Source organism: Aethalodelphis obliquidens, unplaced genomic scaffold, assembly GCF_003676395.1.
Source record: "Aethalodelphis obliquidens isolate GAN/ISIS:26980383/991018 unplaced genomic scaffold, ASM367639v1 scaffold3, whole genome shotgun sequence".
In the NCBI taxonomy this organism is placed as follows: domain Eukaryota; kingdom Metazoa; phylum Chordata; class Mammalia; order Artiodactyla; family Delphinidae; genus Aethalodelphis; species Aethalodelphis obliquidens.
Genome location: NW_020837947.1, coordinates 19,862,275 through 19,884,205, shown reverse-complemented (window position 1 = coordinate 19,884,205; position 21,931 = coordinate 19,862,275). Strand labels below are relative to the sequence as shown.

The window sequence follows — 21,931 nt, the reverse complement described above, 5'->3', positions numbered from 1 at the left end:
GAAAAACCAGCAAAGTGGTAAATGTGTTGAAGTTATATATGAAGCTGATTAGAATTTTCTTTTGCTTCTTTCTCTTTCATCTCTGCAAAATGTAAGGTCTTATCCCCTATCCAGTAATTATACATGCGTGCGTGGAGGGGATTTATGGGAAAATTAGTAAAAGAAGGTAAACAAATCCATGATTAGGCTTATTTGATTAATTTTATAACTATGCAAGATTTGTTTTTCAAAAAATAAATCAAAATAAATGAGTAGAGCTTGATGAAAGCGTTACCGTTGAAAATAAACCTGAGAAACAGGCTCAAAGAGTGACAAATTTGAGAACTGAGTGAGATTTACTGTTCAAAAAGGTTTCCCTGAAGATTAAAAGGAGTAAAATAGACACCTCTCCCTGGTATTGGTTAAGGTGGAGTAGATGAGTTTCATGTTTTTTTAAGTTCTTACTGTAGCAAGAACCAATTCATAGTAAGTAGAATTATGGTTGTGGGGGCATTGCACTGGCAGGAAGTGACAGCTAACCCGGAGAACTGAAAGAGTAATAGGGCCAAACGCTCAGTGTTCGGTGCCTGGGGAGGAGAGGGAGAGTTTCAAGCCAAGGCAAACATTTTCAAAAGCCTGAAGACAAGATTGTTTCAGAAACTGGGATGGGAAGTAATGAAAATGGAGAGAAAAGCAAGAACCAGATAATGAAGGACCTTGTAGGCCATGCCACGGTGTTTGTAGGTTACTTGAGAGCCGTGGAGAGCCATTGAAGATTTGTATGTTAGAGCACACTGGGACTGCACTTACTCTGCCTGGGGAGAAATGGACTTCAGAAGGCAAAAATGTTGGAAGCATGAGGAACAGTCTGCTGAGAATTTAAGGCACCAAAGGAGTCACGAAGTTCTTCAAAGAAAGTCTGGGTTATATTTCATATAACATTAGTAGAGTCAGATTCCTTCCATATTAGTGTGTGATTAACCAAACTCTGTTCAAACACTACTCTGGAAAGCAGGGATAGGCCGCATTATGAAGTCTTGGCTAACACATAGATTGGTCTTATTTTTAACCCCCTTTAATCATAGATTCTAACAATGTAGGGAGAATATTGCCCAGTTTTCCTCTTCTAGAATTAAATGAAAAAGCTTATCACTTAACATTTTTTTCTGCGAATCAAGGTACTTTGAAGTCAATAATGCCTAAATTTTGGGTTTTTTTAATCTTTATTTCTTTTCTTAGAAATTTTCACAATATATAAAAAACTTTGTCTTGAGAAACTTCAATTCAGCTTTCTGCCTCTGCCATTCTTATCTTAGTTCAGTGAATCACTATTGTGCTAACTGAATTAACCTTACAGGAACCAGTCAAGCAGTTTCACAAAGCTTTTCTGAGTTCAATTAAGATCAAAAAGTACATATGTTTCTTACATTTAAAGCTCACAGCGAATGTTGTAGTACACTTGAATTTTAGAAATGGTCTCTCAAGCAGTTCCTATTTTTTAGAAAGTGTATAGCAAATCATTTACCTGACACTTACCATACATATTTCAGAGTTAATGAAAAGTGATGTAAAAAGACTATTGAATAATACTGTTTTGTTTCATTGTTGTTGTATCTATTTTATACATGGGTAATTAAGTCTATTTACAGTATAGATGTTCTGACAAACACTGAATAAATGCCTGTTTTTGAAAGTAGGTCCAAAGAGTCTCAGTTTTCCATCCCAATAAGATGACCTTCCATCTTCTTTTAACCTTTGCTATGCAGACATCAACTTTTGCTTCCCAGTAGGAGATAATGAGATCATTAACTTTTTCTTGAGTATGTATCTGTAATAGAAATAGGAGAATCAAGTAGATCTAGAATAATTTAAACTTTCCTTCCTCTTTGTTTCAATCAGCATTAGCTTTTGCAGGAGATTTTACTTAATTAGAAAACTAATTTTCTTTAGAATTTTAAATTTCCACATTCATCAGTATTCCCTCCTCTTCCTTCCCCTCCAGTAAAAAAGGTTAGGGTTTGAACTAGCTTTTAATTAGGATCCTTTGTTTTCAAAGGATACATGGAGACCTCGGGATTTCTAGGCAGTGCTGGGAGGTTGGAGTGTACCCCCGTGGCTAGGAGGGATACTGAATCATCAGGTTCCAGTCTCAAGCCCTGATTCAAGCAATGTTCCTTTTGTCAGTTTCTTAGATAGAACTTCTGGATAAAATTTTGTTTGAAGACAGTGAGTGTATCATGATCTAGAAAAGTTGCTTTCAGTTTTATGGATAATTGAGAATTTTGGCCGGGTGTAGAGGAAAGCGTCGCATCTTTTTTCACTGAATCTGTGAGGTTGAGATACTTTGTGTACACCTGGATTTGGATTTTTACGTTTAAAATTGAGCAAAAATTCAGAACATTCTCATCTTATTGCAACTCTGCCATCAATATACAATGTAGTCTTTGGTATTTAACGTTACCATTCTGATCAAGTTTCTTCTCCAGGAAAAACAAAAATATGATTGCATCTCCCTTCGGTGTGTTATGGAACATTATTGCTTACATAACTTTGAGGTATTTTAGAGCGTTCTGTTTCTTTCTTCAATCAGATTACTTAAAGATGTGTTTGCTGTCTATAACAAATATCCTGTAATATCTGTGAAAAGGCCCCTGCAGGCACTTGAATACACAGTATCTTTTCTAGAATAAACAGTCATTTCTGTTAGTTTTGATTTTGTCACAGTGGACCTCAGGGCAACCAAACATGGGAGTGGAAGACAATTGAGAATGTCCCCCACCCCTACGCCCACTGCTTTTGTCTTAAATTGCTCTAAAGTGTTTGTTCTATGACTTTTGTCTCCCTCTGCCCTCTTTGCAGTCCTATCACACTCATCAGTATGTGGCCAGAGCACTATGAGTGAGTATTCACAGCTCCATATGCACAAGACTGATGTTCTGATCAGCTTTCTCAGCATGGGGTGATTACTAAGCTCTTGTTCTAAAATAATACTTCTGCCCCCTGGGTAACAATCCTAGTGGTTTGTTTGCATGTCAAATTCATCATTTAACTGAGCTAACATTCCTAAAGTAACATCTGTCAACATTTGTGTGTAAAACTGTTTATCTGCTTTCTCTCTTATAGCCCTTCACAGTCTCCTCAGCTGTTTCATGATGATACCCATTCAAGAATAGAACAGTATGCTACACGGTAAGAAACTCTGATAGGAGCCCTCCACTGCACTGCCACCCAGAATGTATCTCTTTCTGTATTAATCTTATATCATTAACGTGCCTTGATTTAAGGGAGGTAGTTTGGCAGAAGTCGTGATTCCATTATATTTGAAAGCTGGGCTTTCATCTCTCCATGTTGTAATTTGCACTTTACCAAACACCTGCTATACATTCTGTGGACTAAATCTCCATGGGATGTGATTACTGAGCTCATGAGAATCCAAACACCGTACAAGCAGGGTTTAGATAATGTAACCCAGTTTTCAGTGAATGAAAGTAGGGATTGAAAGTGTTCTCAGGAGAGGGTGCACATATGAATTAAAATATGTAATTAAATGTATGCTAAAGCTTTATTATAGGGGTTTATTTTAGAGTCCCCAAACAATATAGAGTATAGGCTGGTCTTGATGGTATGTACAAACTTTCAGGAAAGAAATATACACTAAGCATCGGCAGTGCTAGTTACTCCCTATGCCTTAAAAGGTTAGTTCAAGCACCATAAAATAGTAACATTTGAACTGAGTCTAGGCCAAGTAGAAATTTAGGTAGAAAGTCAGGCTTGGACCATTGGAAAGACATACTCAAAAGCATTGAGCTAGGAAAGAACATGGTTTATTTAAAGGATTGCAGGTAGAGAAAGGGGAAAGGATGAGAAGGAATGAAGGAACAGAAGCTGAAGTCCAATAATGGGGGGCCCACCTGCTAAGGAGTAGGATTCTGTCCTTTGGTAAAGGGGAGTCATGGAGAGTCTTTAAACACGAGAGGAACATAATCAGATTTGTGTGAGAATGAAGACTGACCTAAGGGTCTCGGAGGTCAATTCTGAGACTAGGTCTATCAGGAGACTGAGTAACATGGTATAAAATAAAGGTCTCCAGGCCTTAAGGCAGTGGTGATAGAAATATAGCTCAACATTAGATGTTTTAATTTCAAAGTCTTGCTGGGGGATTTGGGCCGTTCTGTATTTTGTGAGAATTAGGACAGTTTAAGGAACACTGAGGATGTACCAGTCGACTATGCCCTATATGGCCACATTCTCTAACCTCCTTATTTTCATTTTTCAGACTGGCCCAGATGGAAAGGACTAATGGGTCTTTCCTCACTGATAGCAGCTCTACCACAGGAAGTGTGTAAGTAAATCATGAAATTAGTGCTGCCTGGGAAAGCTAGTTCTTGTATTATGGCTGGCGGATATAATCTTCATTGATTACAGCCCTGAATTTTGATCCCAATCAAAATTGATAAGTGTGGTTATAAAAATGTCGACATAGATTTTATGCTTTCAAGCCATGATAGTATAAATTGGATATGTTTATTTAGTTAGTTTCGTATAAGTTGCTGAAAAAAATCCTACATTTGGCCACTCATCTGTCTCAGGAAAATCAGATTGTTTTATTTATAAATACAGGTATAGATATTCATTCCATTTGTCTGATATTTCTTGTTAATTTAACAAATGTAATTCTACAGAATATGTGCTATTCTGCAAAATTCTCTTCCTTCTGTGTGCTCACATTTTCTCCATAGTCTCTGCCATTTAATAATTATAACCCACACAGGCTTGGACATCTCTTCCCCACTCTTCATTGAAAAGTGTTAACTCCTCTGCCAATATCTGATTTTATTAGCAACTAGGAAAAGCCTCCTTAACTTAAGAATACTTTTCAAAAACCTTTCTAGACAGATATTTTCCCTCTGATTATCCCACTGTTGTGTGCCATCTTGCTTTTAGAACTTTTCCCACCCTCCACCACCTTGGAATTAACATTTTAAATTCTGAGTGATGTCTAAAAGATTTCAATAGTGTCAAGTCTACTTGACTCGCACAGATTCATTGTGGTCTGGATCTGGTGGGAAGCTGTAAGGTAACCAGGAAAGTTGTAGAACATGGTTCTTAGGTGTTTTATACTAAAAAGATCATGGAGAGAGCCAAGGTGAAATACCTTAGGGCACTCTTAACATGGAATGTCTTCTTGTCAGTATTTTTAAAAAATTGTTTTACTGTCATTAAGCTTATAAATAAAAGCTCTCAGGAGATTGTTCAATTTTAAATTTCAAAGATTAGCAAGTTAATACTATATAATAATGCAGTAGTGATTTACCTTATTATTAATGTACTGTGAGTTTGGAACAATTCCCAAAGCAAGATAATAGCATATTCATAATGCTTGTTTCATGTTTAACCTCCTAGTATGTATTTCTTATAAAGTAGTTAGTATCTTGAATATCCTAAATCCACATGACTTCCACCACGTTTGACAGATAGCTAAAGAATTAAACAAAATTTAAAAATAATCATTAAAACCAAAATAATTAAAACCAAACTTAAATTCTTTAAAATGTGTTTTTTGCATCTTGTGAACAGAGTAAAGGCAATGCTCAAATTTAGTTTCTCCTATTTTCAAATTAGAATAAGCACTATTTATTTTTAAATTTAGCACCAGTGCCTGAGAAAAGACAGTAATCAGATGACTAACAGCTGAATACATTTTAATATGCTATCAGCAGATAGCTTAACTCATTCTTCCATCCAGCAAATATTTATTGTAACCCTACCTTGCAGTAGCGTGCTGGAGGCAATTGTGAGAGCTGGTTGTTGAATTTTCAAGAAGTTTGTAAGCTTCTTGTTAAACAGAGCCGTTATTCAAGTTCATTTGTATACACCTGCAGTTCAATAGATTCGGTTAAAATAAAAACAAAAGTAATACTCAAAACTCATCACATCCTAATTATTTTACTTCACTTTACTATTATCTATGCTCTTGGGGTGTCAGGTGGTGTGCTGCAACTGTGTATCTTTTCGCAGCTCTACATTCTGTGAAGTCATTAGCTTAAATTGGCCGTGAGGAAGGTATTTAAACCATAGAATTAAAAATGCTACAAATCAGGGCCTTTTTATATATTTATCTTGTAGAGAACCTGCTGGTAAACGCTTAGCAGCACACCACTGCCATGTGTCCAATACTATATAGATAAAGGTCGATCTGTCTTCAGGAATCTTACAGACTAGAGGGGAGATGGATAAGTGTTCCCACAGGGGAGGAACATGGTGAGGGCATTTGAAGTAGACAAAATAATGGGCCCCCAAAGAAGTCGACATCCTAATCCCTGAAACCTATGAATGTGTCACTTTACATGGCAAAAGGGACTTTGCACAAGTGATTAAATTAAGGATCTTGAGATGGGGAGATTATCCTGGATTATCTAGGTGGGTCCAGTGTAGTTGCAGGGGTCTTTGAAAGATGGAGGAGAGTCAGTTAGGGAAGGGGAGGTAACCGTAGAAGCAGAGGTAAGATACAGAGATTTTACAGGTGCTACACTGCTGGCTTTGAAAATGGAGGAATGTGGTGGCCTCGAGGTGCTGGAAAAGGCAAGGAACCAAATTCTCCCTTCTATGGGAGATTAATAGTGTAAGAATGTATAAATCACTAAAGAGAAATTGTTTTCCAGTTACTGGTACATTAATATTTTCTTAATGAATATGTTAATAAATCTTACTTTGATAAAGCCAATCTGGAATTTCTTTGCTCCTTCACAGTTTGAACTACTGAGTATTCTGGGGTTCTTTTCCTGTGAACATGCAGGGGTTCCATCAAGTGAGAACGCTAACAAGGACTTAACCCTCGAAACTCTACTCTGGACCTAAAATCCAGTGGTTTGACATAGAATGGTCATTCTTTCTCCCTTAAATGTATAATATTTACCTTTAAAATATTTTCATTTTAATCAGTACTTTTTTTTTTTTTTTTGGCGGTACACGGGCCTCTCACAGCTGTGGCCTCTCCCATTGCGGAGCACAGGCTCCGGATGCGCAGGCTCAGCGGCCATGGCCCACGGGCCCAGCCGCTCTGCAGCACGTGGAATCCTCCCGGATCGGGGCACGAACCCGTGTCCCCTGCATCGGCAGACGGACTCTCAACCGCTGCGCCACCAGGGAAGCCCCAATCAGTACTATTGACTTGACAAGATGAATAAGTATTACAATAATAAATTTGTAATTCAACATCTGCTGGGCCCAATCTCCCAAATTTGGTTTTGGGTGATCTCAGCCATAGGCAATAAAAGAAAGCCCTATGCCTTTGAGATGTGAATTTTGAGACTTGAACTTGTAATTCTCTCTAAGTTACCCAAGGCCCTTTAGTCATTTGTATCTGCAGTTTGAGCCTTTCTCTGTCCTTCAAACTGGTCAATGAAACCAGCTCCCTGGCTCCTAACAATGTTCATCTTCTATGAAGCTGGTTAATTAGTCGTTGTACCTCCATGCATCATGGGTTGCTACCTCCCCAGCCTAGACCTGAATCAATCTCGTGGTTTATGTGGGCCCACATAAACCCAATTCCCAATATTCCCTTTTCTCCTGAAAGTCTGACTGTGGACAATTTAAAGGCATTAATTTTAAGGATCCTAATTTTCTTTCAAGGAGGAATTGAGCAACCATGTCTCAAAAAGAGACAGGACTCAGGATACTCCTGGGGAATCTGAGTAGCTGGAACTTAAGGACATCTCCTTAGGCCATTGCCATCAGGATGTCTCACTCCATCTGCCATCTGCCCTTGAGCAACACTGTTGTATGTGGAAGGATCAAATTGGGGGGCTGGCCTGATTGGCACTGGCATTGCTGTTTGCAACTCTGAAGCCTGGAACAGAAAAAATCTTTAAAGGAAGGAAATTGCGGACAAAGCGCTTTGCTGTACATTTACTTGACCTGGTTGGTCATATGAATGGCTAGGTTAGGACTCTAGACCTTGTCCATTGACTTTGGACATTGAATATTATGAGAGTTGGAAGCTAAACATTTTTCTTTCTTTACAAATGATTTCCTGTTTTGTTTTGATTTCTGGCTGATTTCTTGAGATGCTTTATCCTGAATAGATAACATTTTCACTGGAATATATATGATCATTTTTCTTTTGTTATTATTTCTTTTTTGCATACTCAGTCTTTTTAGTTTCTATACTCTTTTTCGCCTGAGAAATATTTGCAAATGTTCTCCTCTACTCTTACCTTTTTATTGCTTTATTATTTCATTTTATTATTTAGTTTATATGCACTGTATTTTTATGCTTTGTCCATTTGTCCTGTCCATTTATTAGATCTGTACTTTTTAATCCTCTCTTATGGCCTCTCTCTTCACTTAAATTGAGTGGAGTGCCTCCGAGCATCACTGACTTAGAGTCTTGTTATCCTTAGCAGCTAATTGGTATCCCTGTGGTGTTGATACATTAGCCTCACAGCCTTCTCTGCTCCTTCATAATACAGTTATGTTTAGGGTATAATAATAAATTACCCATTTACTGCCTCTCAGGAAAATACCCTCCCCCACCTCCAAACACACACGCACATACCTCCTTGCCAAGTTTCTGTTTGATTTTGCTACATGGGCCTCCTAGGAGCTTTGGGTTCTGCTTTCTTTCTTTCTTTTTTCATTTATTTTTTTGACCTCATTGCATAGCTTGTGGGATCTTAGTTCCCCGACCAGGGATCAAACCCATGCCCCTGCAGTGCAAGTGCGGAGTCTTAACCACTGTACCTCCAGGGAAGTCCCTGGAGTCTGCTTTCAAACACTGCTGCACTGTATTGGTGCAGAACCCATTCTCTCGTCTTATCCTCACCCTTCTAAATTTAGAAGCAAGCATGAGATTCTTCTGAGAGGCTCCCTTATTTATTTCACAGCCACATGGTGTTTTCGCAGGACAGGTAATCAAAGGACGATGCCATAGCTTATTTCAGTCCTTCCCATCTATGTTTCTTATTTCCAGTTTCTAACTGTGTTGAAAGAGTCCCACTCCTTTTTTTTCTTTTTTCTTTTTTTTTTTGTGGTACGTGGGCCTCTCACTGCTGTGGCCTCTCCGGTCACGGAGCACAGGCTCCGGACACGCAGGCTCAGCGGCCGTGGCTCACGGGCCCAGCCGCTCCACGGCATGTGGAATCTTCCCGGACCGGGGCACGAACCCGCATCCCCCGCATCGGCAGGCGGACTCTCAACCACTGCGCCACCAGGGAAGCCCCTTACTCCTTTTTCATTCATTTGATAGTAGAAAGGTGGTGAGATTAGGGAGGTTTACTGATAAAGGAAGCAAAGTAAATCAGCAAGTGGCTCATTTGAACCTGTGCTTTGGCTGTTTTGCAGGCCTAACAGTCATTATTTTCAGTTCCTTCTTTATATCGCTCTGATCTCAGTGCTCAGGAGATACCTTTTCTAAGAACTCACTACCTCAGATGCAATTTCACGTCCCTTCTTTATCAGAGTAAAGTGTGATAACACAGGGTTGGATTTTCAAATTAGACTCACAGAATCAAAGATCTCACCTAGTATCAAGCAGTACTCATAAGCAAAAGGTCCAGGACTGCCCGTGCCACTCACCAGGTTACTTCTGTCTGCGTTAGGATGTGCTCTGAACGCAGGGTAACAGATGAGGTCTTTAAGGGATATTTGCAGTCACATCACTTACACAGTAGGGAGCTGGTTCAGTCATGGAATAGCTCCATTTTATACTCTGATAGCTACATAACTTGCAAGATGTTTTTCTGAAGCCCTATCCTATAAATCCATAGATTCCAGGATTTGTTTACCAAAAGCCATCAAAACAGATCAGGTACAATCTGCCGAAGGTATTCTATAGCAGGACTCTCCTGCTAGTATTAGCCAGGAAGTCTGTCATTCGCACATTTACAAGGAGATCTGACTGGATCTCTGGTAAAAGAAGGGAAGGATTCCAGTCTTGCTGATAAGCATTTCCTTCACGTAAACATATCAACTTTGTCTACTTTGTTATACTTCTGTTTCTGTCAGTCATTAGATTTGACCACATTATTAATATGTCTAGTTCATTAGACAAGTAGTTAGAAAAGTGGGAGAACCCAAGTCAGTTAAATGGAGTTCCTTGTTTAATGCAGAATGATTGATCCTAGAAGTGACATGCTGATAATATCAAGGAAGATATCTGTAGCTATTTTATAAATATCTACAATTATAATTTATGCTAAGTTATTTAAATGAAAGAATATAGGGATTTGCTTCTCCCACGCTTTGGGTTACAAAGCATTATAAAATTGCTTTTAACCACATGCTAAAGACAGTGAAATCAACTAGTTGATTGGGACAGCTACAGCAAAAGACGACAAACTGGGTGGCTTATAAATGACTAACATTTTTTTCTCATAGTTCTGGAGACGGGGAAGTCCAAGATCAAGGAGCCAGCGGACTTAGTACCTGATGAGGACCCCCTTCCTGGTTCATAGCTGTCATTTTGTAGTTCCCTCACATGGCAGAAGCAGGGAGTTCTCTGGGGTCTCTTTCATAAGGATACTAATCCTAATCTTAGAGGCCCCACCCTCATGACCTAATCACCTCCCAAAGACCCTACCGCCACACACCTTTACACTGGGGATTAGGTTTCAACGTAATTTCGGGGAGGGGAAACAGTCTATAACAGTTTATTTTTAATTAGCAGTCTTTTAACCTACTCTTTTGGCATTCAGTTATTGATTTTCCCTGTAAAGTCTTTTACATTAACTATTTAAGTGTTGCACTTTATATCCTCTGCTGAGTAAAATATCTCTTCTAAGGTTTGTGAGATATACATGTTAGACCAAAGGCAAAGCATGGAATGTTGGTGTGTGTGTATAGTGTACATACACTATTAGGTAAAATATCTTCCCAGAGTTTTAAAATGAGGTCATTGGGACACTGAGCTTTAAGGCAGCCATGGGTCAGTAGCCATCCTGACCATCGTCGTTTCTCCTTCCTTTACCTCCAGAGACATCCATGTCCAGCTGTGAGCCTTTGTGTGTGTCTCCTTTGTCTCCATAGGGAGGACGAGCATGCCCTCATCCAGCAGTACTGCCAGACGCTCGGAGGGGAGTCCCCTGTGAGCCAGCCCCAGAGTCCCGCTCAGATCCTGAAGTCGGTAGAGAGGGAAGAACGCGGAGAACTGGAGCGGATCATTGCTGACCTTGAGGAAGAACAAAGGTGTGCTAGACCTGGGAGGAGAAGATGTGTCACCCTGGGAAAACTTCTGATGGGGAATTCTTTCATGTTCACTTCAACATGACCCTTACCCATTCTTTTTTCAGGACTATTGTCCAGGAAGTACAGTGGAGGCAAACTTTTAAGAGGACATTAACACACTGGGCAGCTGGCTGCAGATTACAGCTGCATTTCAGGGTTCAGGGATGGTGTCTGTTAGAGCACTTGTTTATTTAAAAGCACAGTTTTATTCATGCTTGCTTATATCATGGTTGTACGTGTTTTTACCTATGAGGAAGTAAGTAGCACGGGCACGAGCTCATAGACGATTTTGGTGAGAAGGTGAGGTACACAATACTAATGCCAATTTTCCCTTCTCTGCACTAGAAATCTGCAAGTGGAATACGAGCAGCTGAAAGAGCAACACTTGAGAAGGGGCCTCCCTGTTGGCTCCCCTCCAGACTCTGTTGTGTCTCCTCATCACACGTCGGAGGATTCAGAACTTATAGCAGAAGCAAAACTCCTCAGGCAGCATAAAGGTCGGCTGGAGGCTAGGATGCAAATTTTGGAAAATCACAACAAGCAGCTGGAGTCTCAGCTCCACCGACTTCGGCAGCTGCTAGAGCAGGTAGAGTGTGCGGAACTTGATGTCACCTGTCCCCACCCCATCTGCCCCAGTCCCATGTCCCACGGGACTCAGTCCCAGAGTTGGTAGAGAGGTTCACTTCCGGTTTCTCCTCTCCATAGTGGATTTAGACTGGCTTAGAAATCCCTCTTCAAACATAAGCACTAAAGGCTCACTGGCACCAAAAAATGCGTTTTCCCAGCTTAAGATGGAATTGCCCGTTCTTCTTTAACACTGAAATCTGTCTCAGCTCTGAATAGTTTAAGGCAAAAGATCCTATAACATATATCTGCATAAATTACATTTGGGAAAGAAACATCTGTGGGCATTAAGGGAAAGGAACTCTTCATGGTGAAACCTCCTTCCAATGAGCTATTTTCAAGAAATTAGGTAGCATGTTTATTAATTTGCAGTTTTTATTTCCTAACATAGCCGCTATTTCCCGCCATAACGTGTTTTATGGCGGTTGTTTGCAGACTTTCTTGACAATAAAAAATACAACTTGCATTATGATGAATGCATGCATGTATGATGAATACAGAATGCTAATTGCTGTTACTAAAAAATGCTGTCTCTTACTTGCTATTTTTTTTCCTTCCTTCTTTCCTTCTTCCCTTCCTTCCTTCCTTCCTCCCTCCCTCCCTCTTATTTTTCTTCTGTCTTTCTTTCTTAGTGCTGGTTTTATAACTCATCAACGGGTAATAGCCTGCAATTTTGAAAAATACTGTTCTTTGGGATATAAAAGAAGCATCAGATACAGCTTCTGCCGTTTTACCTTCAATCTTGTTAGAGACCATAACAAAATAGTATGATATATAAGGCAGTATCATCTATAAAGACACAACACACTATAGAGAATTAAGTACCTGATTACATCTAGCAGTTAAAGCATAGGCATCATGTCACAGAACTGGTGGTGAAGATGTCTTTGCAGCAGGTGTCTGTTGTATAGAATCCCAGCAAATGGACCTGGAACTTTTCTCTCTTGAAGAATCCCTGACACGAGAATTCATGTCATCTTTTGCCTCTTTCTCTGGCCTATGCAGTATGGGGCCCCTACACAGTGAATAGGAATGACTTTCTCCAGAAATGATTTATTGAGTCAAAGGCAGAAACAACTCTCTCTCCAGTGATTTTCTCAAGTTTTAGAAAACCATCTTTTCGCAGTTGCTATCAGTATCTTTTAACATGTCAGAATCATTCAAAACAGTGTAATTTTTGCATTACCTGCACAGTGGGCCACAGAATACCCCTTATACTTTCTGAATGTCTGTCACTGTTCCAGACTTTTTGTGAGACTGCTTGGGGGAAGGTTTACTTTGGAATTGTGCATCATTAGACCTTCCCCAAGGCCTGGCTGGTTTTCTCTAAGTACTTTGAGATGTTTGAAGCTTATCTTGGTGCCACTCCTGTACATTGGAAAAGCTACATTGTTAGTAATGTGAATTTGATGTTTCTGAATGGCGCCTGGGTAAGGGATGACTTTTCTCTGGAACTCTTTTAGAATATGAAGTGTGAGTATTAAGGACTTACTGCATAGGTAGAATTGTTGTAGAAGGAAGCTGTGCTTGAAAGCTTTGTTTGCTGTAGTCTGTTGATGCTCTTGAGAGCCGAAGGCTCTTCTGCTCACCTTCACCTCCCCCTACTAGCTTCCTCCTGTTAGACAGAGCTGCCTAATGGCTCATGAGCCTTCAGAATTGCACAGTAATGCTTTTCGAGAAATCGGATATCTAAATGGCTCTGCGTATTCCAGACTGTGGAGCTCTCATCCCTTCTTAATGACTTAGCATGAATGCCAGAAGTTGATGGAAAATTCAACTCTGATAGTAAAAACTAGCGAAACTACCAGACTTCAGCTTATATAGATGTAATGGAAAAATCAGCATCAAAAACCCTGTAACTGGGACTTCCCTGGTGGCTCAGTGGTTGAGAATCTGCCTGCCAATGCAGGGGACATGGGTTCGAGCCCTGGTCCGGGAAGATCCCACATGCCACGGAGCAACTAAGCCTGTGTGCCACAACTACTGAGCCTGTGCTCTAGAGCCCGCAAGCCACAACTACTGAGCCCGTGTGCCACAAGTACTGAAGCCCACGTGCCTAGAGCCCGAGCTCTGAAACAAGAGAAGCCACTGCAATGAGAAGCCCACGCACCGCAACGAAGAGTAGCCCCCGCTCACCACAACTAGAGAGAGCCCGCGCACAGCAATGAAGACCCAACGATGAAGACCCTATGCAGCCATAAATAAATGAATAAACAAATTTATTAAAAATATATTTTAAAAAACAAAACAAAAACATTGTAACTTCTGCATTCCCTTTACAGTGGATCACACTTTTCTAGTTTGACCATGTACTTGTCAATTTCAAACTTTCTGCCTTTGTGAAGTATTTATTAGGTGTCAGATTCTGTTCTAATCGCTTTAGAAATACTAATTGATCACCTCCTTCACAAAACCCTCTGACACAGGCACCCTTACCACTAGTTCATAAATAAAAAATCCAGTTTTTATAAATAAAAAGCAGACGATTATAAAATTTCCTCAGAGGGACTTCCCTGGTGGGGAAGACTCCATGCTTCCACTGCTTGGGGTGTGGGTTCTATCCCTAGTTGGGGAACAAAGATCCCACATACCACAGTGCAGTGCAGCCACAAAAAAAAAGAAAAAAGAAAAAAAAATTTCCTCAGAATTACTCAGCTCTGAGTGACTGAGTTTGTATCCAAGCAGCTAAATCCAAAATCGTGCTCTTCACCACTCTCCAATATTGCTGTTAAATGTTGATTGAATAAAAAATGAGCTAATTTTGAAATTAGATAAATTTACTGTGTGAGAAACAGTGTTAATTTTTTAAAAGATGAATGAAACATGTTTCCAAATTCACTTGGTTGACATAAAAATAATGGAACAATTGAGGAATGACACTGACAGTGATAGGTAAATCTTGCCATATAACCAAGTGAGTTCTTCAAGGTGCCCAATTCAAAAGGGAAGGACCACTTGGTCCTCAGGTGGATACTGGTGAGCCCACCAACTGATGCTGAAATGTATTTGAAAATGACTGAGGGTGAAGAATGTTATGTGATTTAATTATCTGTCATTGGGGAGGGGAAGTTAGAAACGGAAATGTTTTCTTTAATCGTTATTTGAATCTTTCCTCTGTTCTAACCTCTGAATGTGATTCCAGCCTGAATCTGATTCCCAAATCAATGGCATCTCCCCCTGGGCTTCACCTCAGCAATCCGCACTGAACTACTCGCTGGATCCGGACCCCGGCCCACAGTTCCATCAAGCAGGTCCGTGTCCCCAAGACTTGGCTACTCCCTCCCCTGGTCTACTCTGGGCTTTGCCATTTGTTTGCTTTTCATTTTAAATAACATTCTCACACATGGGTGCCTTAGGGCATAAAGGAATTTGTATCCTCTGTGGTCTCAGCTGAGTACAAAGCCATTTTAACTATACCAAAAAAGCAAACATTTTAGAATAGTGAACTATAATGCGCTTGTTTATATAAGGTGTAGTAGTGGACTGAATTCTGATGAAAGATGAAAAGGAGCCCTTTCCTTTTGGGATGAGCACAATTTATTTTTTTTCTTTGCCTTAGGAACAATTCTTTTTTTCAGTAAATTTCCCGTCTCTAAAATTTCATACTTGTACACATTCAGAATAAAATACTAAAGAATATTACACCAAACACAGTTTTCTTTGCCTAGGGCTGGAGACACAGCATTCTGCTTTCTCCATCCTAGCTCCTACAGACATTTCCACCCCTCCCACCCCCATCTGAGGCTGGAGTCCCACCCAGCCTGTCACTGCTGCTAGGAAGGGCCCTGTCAACCAGGCATTCTGGAATGACATTTTGTTACTGATGAAATTAAGTTCTAAAATTCTACTGAGGACCACATACTTTAAGCAAATTAATTTGTTTATCTTTTGCTGCATTAATCTGTAGAAAACCTAAAATATTAATATTATTTTAATTTTTAAATAAGAGGACTATTTTGCTATCGATTACAGACTAAAAAACATCAAAGTAAAAAGTATCTTATAAAATACCTCTAGTGGGAGTTCCCTGGCGGTCCAGTGGTTAGGACTCTGCACTTCCACTGCAGCGGGCATGGGTTCAATCTCTGGTCGGGGAACTAAGATTCCACATGCCCCGCAGCATGGCCAAAAAAAAAAACTACCTGTAGTTTTGTGGCAGTGTAAGCTAGCCTATGCTGACGTCTCCAAAAGGAAGGAAGGAAAAAGAAATTAATGGAATATCTTTCTCATATGAAAAAATACTTGTAATGCCCAATAGTGGAATTCTGACTAATAAATTGCAATAATATGACTATTATTTGTCACTCGTGAATTTTCCCCTGACATGTGGATTCTTCCTTTAGAAACATCTAATAAGTTTTAATTATGTAAAATTCTGTTACCACAAAAAAATACAAAAATGGTTTTGGAATTTTCCCCTAAAATTATCCTTTGTAAGGAGAACTATTTTCACCTTGATATTTAGAGGCCAGTACTAGTATTTTCTCCCTGAAGTTGTGTTTTGGTTGGAAGACCAGACATTAATTTCAGAGTGTCTCTTGTTCTTTCTATCTGCTGTCACAGCGGCAGAGGACCTGCTGGCCCCACCTCATGACACAAGCACAGACCTCACAGAGGTTATGGAGCAGATCAACAGTACATTTCCATCTTGCTGCTGTGAGTATGAAAGATCATAACGCGACTGCTACGCTTTTTCCTTCCATTTCTTTTTTCCTGAGTGGGGCCCTTTGTCTTCTTTGGTAAGATAACAAAAACCAATATTAGAAACAAGACTGTAAATTATTTGAAGACAAATCTAACATTCCGTGTGTCGGCAAAGCAAATGAAGCCCAGCCTAGGTACCATCACATCCCTGGGCGCAGGGCCAGTGAGAACTGCTCTTTGGGATTCTTTGGTCTTCCTTCTGAGTGATAACATGAGGCAAATAAAACAAGCCTCTCTTTAAGGAGAAACTATCCTCTTCAATGCAGGCTATAGTAAGAAATAATGTATTACTTCAAAAGAGAGCTTTTAGTGACATACCAAGCAAGGTCTGAAAATGGCTTTTTCTAATGTAATTCCCTCTCTTCTCTTCAGACCTTGTCTTCTGATGTCATCAAATTCAGGTGTAGAAAGGGATTATTTTCAAATTTTCCTTTTTTTTTTTGTTTTGGTTTGGGTTTTTTATTGGTTTTGGAGTTCTTTTCTCATGGAAGAAAATAGTCACTGTATAAAGGCCAAACTATTTAAGGCATCACAGATTATGACCCTGTGAATTTTCCATATGAAAACTAAGAGCCAGAAAATAACCAAATAAAAACAGTTCAAATCCCAGAGGAAATTATATAATGATTGCTATTTATTGATTTTTTTCCGAAACATTTTGTTTTCAGTACCTTGCCGCCTTGCAGTTTCTGCCGAGCTCTCACAGAAAACATTTCTGCTGTTTCAAACAGTTTACTATATATACATAGTATATAGTGCTACAATTATATTTTAAATAATCTTTTAAATAAATATGATTATTTATAAATACATTTATAATTTTCAGGGTGATTAAATCTAGTCAGCTATTAGACTAAGATTTTAGTATATACATATACTGTTATATATCATATATCCTGTATATGTAGTGTGTATATATATATATATATATATATATATATATATATAAAAAACAGCTTCTCATCGCACCCTTTTCCATCCTCTCAGAAAATATCATTTTTAAATGAGGGAAAAGACATTATCAGGAGTGTAGGTAAACATGATATATTGACTTCGTTTAAAAAGTATGCTTCAATTTATACCACTCTACAGTTTACAAAATGCCAGCCTTAGTGGGAAGTGGAAACAGCTATTTGAAATATAATCTCCTCTGAATTTTCAGAAGTAATTGCCTAAAGGACATATGGCAGTTTCCACAAGTCCATAAATATATTTATACTTGGGAGCATATAATTTCCCAGGTTATTATTTGTAATTTCATTTCTCAAAGTTTGCAGAATCCTATGTACCATATATCAGTCTTCGTGCTCCCCCCCCAAAAAGCATGTGCATGCATACACACACACACACACACACACACACACACACACACACACACACACAGGTTTTTGGCCCTGTAGAGTATCACAGAAGCTTCAGAGGGTCAGGTGAAGCCCATATGCTATCAGATTGTTACTTATTTACTAGGCTCTATAACAGCCATAGTAGATGAACAGATTAAATCTTTGTATTAATTATAATTCAAGGTTAAATTTAATAGAGATGTTGGTTCCACATTATATTTTACTTAATGGCTACATGAAACCTCATCATAGTCTTTATAAGCCAGAGTTTCAAAATTAAATTACTTTTTAGTTCAGCTTAAATCCAAATACATTAATAATTAGTTAAGAACAAATTCTGTAAGTCAAACCTGTTTAGAAGTTTTTATTCAACTATCATAATGGATATTTTCAAGTTAAAAGTCAATTGGCAGTGAGAGCTAGCATGAGAAATATATTTAAATATATTCTTTCTAGTGGATATAAAATGTATAATTTCCATATTAAAATTTTTATACAAGAATTCATGATATGTTTTAAAAGTTTAATTTTTTTTAAGCAGTTACTCTTAAATCTTTTTCACAGTATATTCTTATATGGAGATATTGTATAAGGCTGATCTATGTCATATTTTACAAGAGAATATAATTAAAAATAAATAGTAACATAACTATAGGGCAAAAATAAATCTTAAGAGAGGGGTGCATTCATTTCATTTTTTGGCTTCCCGTAAAGGCAAGTGTAAAATTCCCATTGGTTGGTATCTTATTAGCCATTAATTGCTATTATGGGTTCCTGAGAACAGTATATATCTTCAGTGGGATCCACATGACAGGTTAAACTCCCACTTTGCATTGGTGCCTTCTCACCTGTGCAATTCTCTATTGTGAGGGTGAGTTGCAGAAACCCAAGATTCCTTAACAGGATGTGGCTCTGTGTTCTTACAGTCAAAGTTTGCACATTCACAAATATTTGTAATATTTATAGTTTTCTGTGGATAAGTATTACTAGTCATATGTTATTTTGAAGAGCTCAAGTACATCCCATATAGGAAATGACGATAGTATTATTTTAGAAATCCTTTAAAATTTAGATATTATTTTTTGTTTCCGAGGTTCTTCTATTAATTTGGGTTTAGATTGCTCTTCTTGGTATTTATATATTGTACTTTGCTTTGATAATATAAAAATCTCCAAGATAGGGACAGCTTTCCAGAAAAATAAAGGTGTAACTGATTTATTGGTAAAATTGATACATATTTTTAAAGTTCTGCCTAAAGTTATTAAACTCTTTAAGAAAATGGATGCAGAATAGAAATAAGCACCTGCCATAGATTTGGTGCTCAGTACATTTCTGAATGGAATGAGTGAATGAATGAATGAATGAATGATTACATATTCCCACTGGGAAGGAAGGTTTAGTTGTTGAAGTTTCCCCCAGATAGTACTTAGAAGATTCTGTAGGATTCCTTAGCTTTGTTGCCCCTTTTAAGTTGCTCAAGCTAGCAAATATTTTAATAAGCCTTCGCATTCCTGAAACTTACTGACCACCTTTGGAGGATTTTTTGAAAGCAAATCAGATTGGCATCCTCCTAATGGCAAACCAATCCCTTGAGCCCCTGTAACTAACAAGAACTTTAAAATTGTTTGTCACCAGCATACAATGAATTGAGATCTGCATGTTAACCTTGACTTTTGATCCTTTGTGAATTAAAAATTAGCATGGTCACAAGTGAATTTCCACTCTTGCAAGTCTAGGAATTAAAATGAAATTGTATTCTTAAATCCTAATTGCATGAATTGCCTACTTAAACATGACTTTTTCTTTCTTACTGTGTCTGTATATTGTTGCACATAACACTTTAGAATTCCTCTATCTTGGATTAATATCCCACTTGGTCCTGATAGCATCCTTGAATTATGGCCTTTTAAAATTTTCTTTTAATTATTTACATTGAATTTCAGAGCAGAGAGGCAAGCATTTCCGTCTCTTCCTGGCAAGGAGTTAATGAAGGGAATTTAATTCTGTTGCCTATATCCAACATACTAAAATTTCCACTGACTGCTGTAACTAATTTTTTTAGTGTAAAATCTTTTGTTGGTTTTTTTCATTTGTATCATCCAAATATATATGATACTAGTAGTAAGCTGAATATTTTTTTTTACTAATAGACCAGTAAATGCTTTTTCACTTTTTTTATCTACAAGCATACTTTCACTGTGAATTGCCTATATTTATTTATTTATTTATAACATCTTTATTAGAGTATAATTGCTTTACCATGTTGTGTTAGTTTCTGCTGTATAACAAAGTGAATCAGCTATATGTATACATATATCCCCATATCCACTCCCTCTTGTGCCTCCCTCCCAACCTCCCTATGCCACCCCTTGAGGTGGTCACAAAGCACCAAGCTGATCTCCCTGTGCTATGCAGCTACTTCCCACTAGCTATGTTTTTTTTTATAGTGCTTAATGGTTTTTATTTTTTTAATTTTTATTTATTTTTAACATCTTTATTGGAGTATAATTGCTTTCCCATGTTGTGTTAGTTTCTGCTGTATAACAAAGTGAATAAGCTATATGTATACATATATCCCCATATCCCCTCCCTCTTGTGTCTCCCTCCCTCTCACCGTCCCTATCCCACCCCTCTAGCTGGTCACAAAGCACCAAGCTGATATCCCTGTGCTATGTGGCTGCTTCCCACTAGCTATCTGTTTTACATTTGGTAGTGTATATATGTCCATGCCACTCTCTCACTTCGTCCCAGCTTACCCTTCTCCCACCCTGTGTCCTCAAGTCCATTCTCTACGTCTGCATCTTTATTCCTGTCCTGCGCCTAGGTTCTTCATAACCATTTATTTATTTTTTTTAGATTCCACATATATGCGTTAATATACAATATTTGTTTTTCTCTTTATGACTTACTTCACTCTGTATGGCAGACTCTAGGTCCATCCACCTCACCACAAATAACTCAATTTCGTTTCTTTTTATGGCTGAGTAATATTCCATTATATATATGTGCCACGTCTTCTTTATCTATTCAACTGTCGATGGACACTTAGGCTGCTTCCATCTCCTGGCTATTGTAAATAGTGCTGCAATGAACATTGTGCTACATGACTCTTTTTGAATTATGGTTTTCACACAGTATATACCCAGTAGTGGGATTGCTGGGTCATGTGGCAGCTCTAGTTTTAGTTTTTTAAGGAAACTCCATACTGTTCTCCATAGTGGCTGTATCAATTTACATTCCCACCAACAGTGCAAGAGGGTTCCCTTTTCTCCACACCCTCTCCAGGATTTGTTGTTTGTAGATTTTCTGATGATGCCCATTCTGACTGGTGTGAGGTGATACCTCATTGTAGTTTTGATTTGCATTTCTCTAACAATTAGTGATGTTGAACAACTTTTCATGTGCCTCTTGGCCATCTATGTCTTCTTTGGAGAAATGTCTATTTAGGTCTTCTGCCCATTTTTGGATTGGGTTGTTTGTTTTTTTGATATTGAGCTGCATGAGCTGTTTGTATGTTTTGGAGATGAATGCTTTGTCAGTTTCTTCATTTGCAAATCTTTTCTCCCATTCTGAGGGTTGTCTTTTCGTTTTGTTTATGGTTTCCTTTGCTGTGCAAAAGCATTTAAACTTCATTAGGTCCCATTTGTTTATTTTTGGTTTTTTTCCCATTCCTCTGGGAGGTGGGTCAAAAAGGATCTTGCTGTGATTTATGTCATAGAGTGTTCTGCCTATGTTTTCCTCTAAGAGTTTTATAGTGTCTGGCCTTACATTTAGGTCTTTAATGCATTTTGAGTTTATTTTTGTGTATGGTGTTAAGAAATGTTCTAATTTCGTTCTTTTTTTTTTTTTTTTTTTTTGCGATACTTGGGCCTCTCACTGTTGTGGCCTCTCCTGTTGCGGAGCACAGGCTCCGGACGCGCAGGCTCAGCAGCCATGGCTCACGGGCCCAGCCGCTCCAAGGCATGTGGGATCTTCCCGGACTGGGGCACAAACCCGTTTCCCCTGCATCAGCAGGTGGACTCTCAACCACAGCACCACCAGGGAAGCCCCTAATTTCA

At 38.6% G+C, this 21,931-nt stretch overlaps 1 protein-coding gene across 15 annotated transcripts in view; it reads left to right on the top strand.

Annotated features, from left to right (window-relative positions):
* Positions 1-21,931, top strand: part of UTRN (utrophin) — a 506,668-nt gene that overhangs the window by 474,368 nt on the left and 10,369 nt on the right. For 14 of the 15 annotated variants that reach the window (XM_027084340.1, XM_027084307.1, XM_027084323.1 and 11 more), the window contains 7 exons: positions 2,839-2,877; positions 3,103-3,168; positions 4,256-4,321; positions 11,005-11,163; positions 11,548-11,788; positions 14,969-15,077; positions 16,390-16,482. In XM_027084340.1, coding sequence (XP_026940141.1) covers positions 2,839-2,877; positions 3,103-3,168; positions 4,256-4,321; positions 11,005-11,163; positions 11,548-11,788; positions 14,969-15,077; positions 16,390-16,482 — 773 coding nt within the window. The remainder of the gene's footprint in view (positions 1-2,838; positions 2,878-3,102; positions 3,169-4,255; positions 4,322-11,004; positions 11,164-11,547; positions 11,789-14,968; positions 15,078-16,389; positions 16,483-21,931) is intronic. The other variant, XM_027084347.1, reaches the window with a different exon arrangement.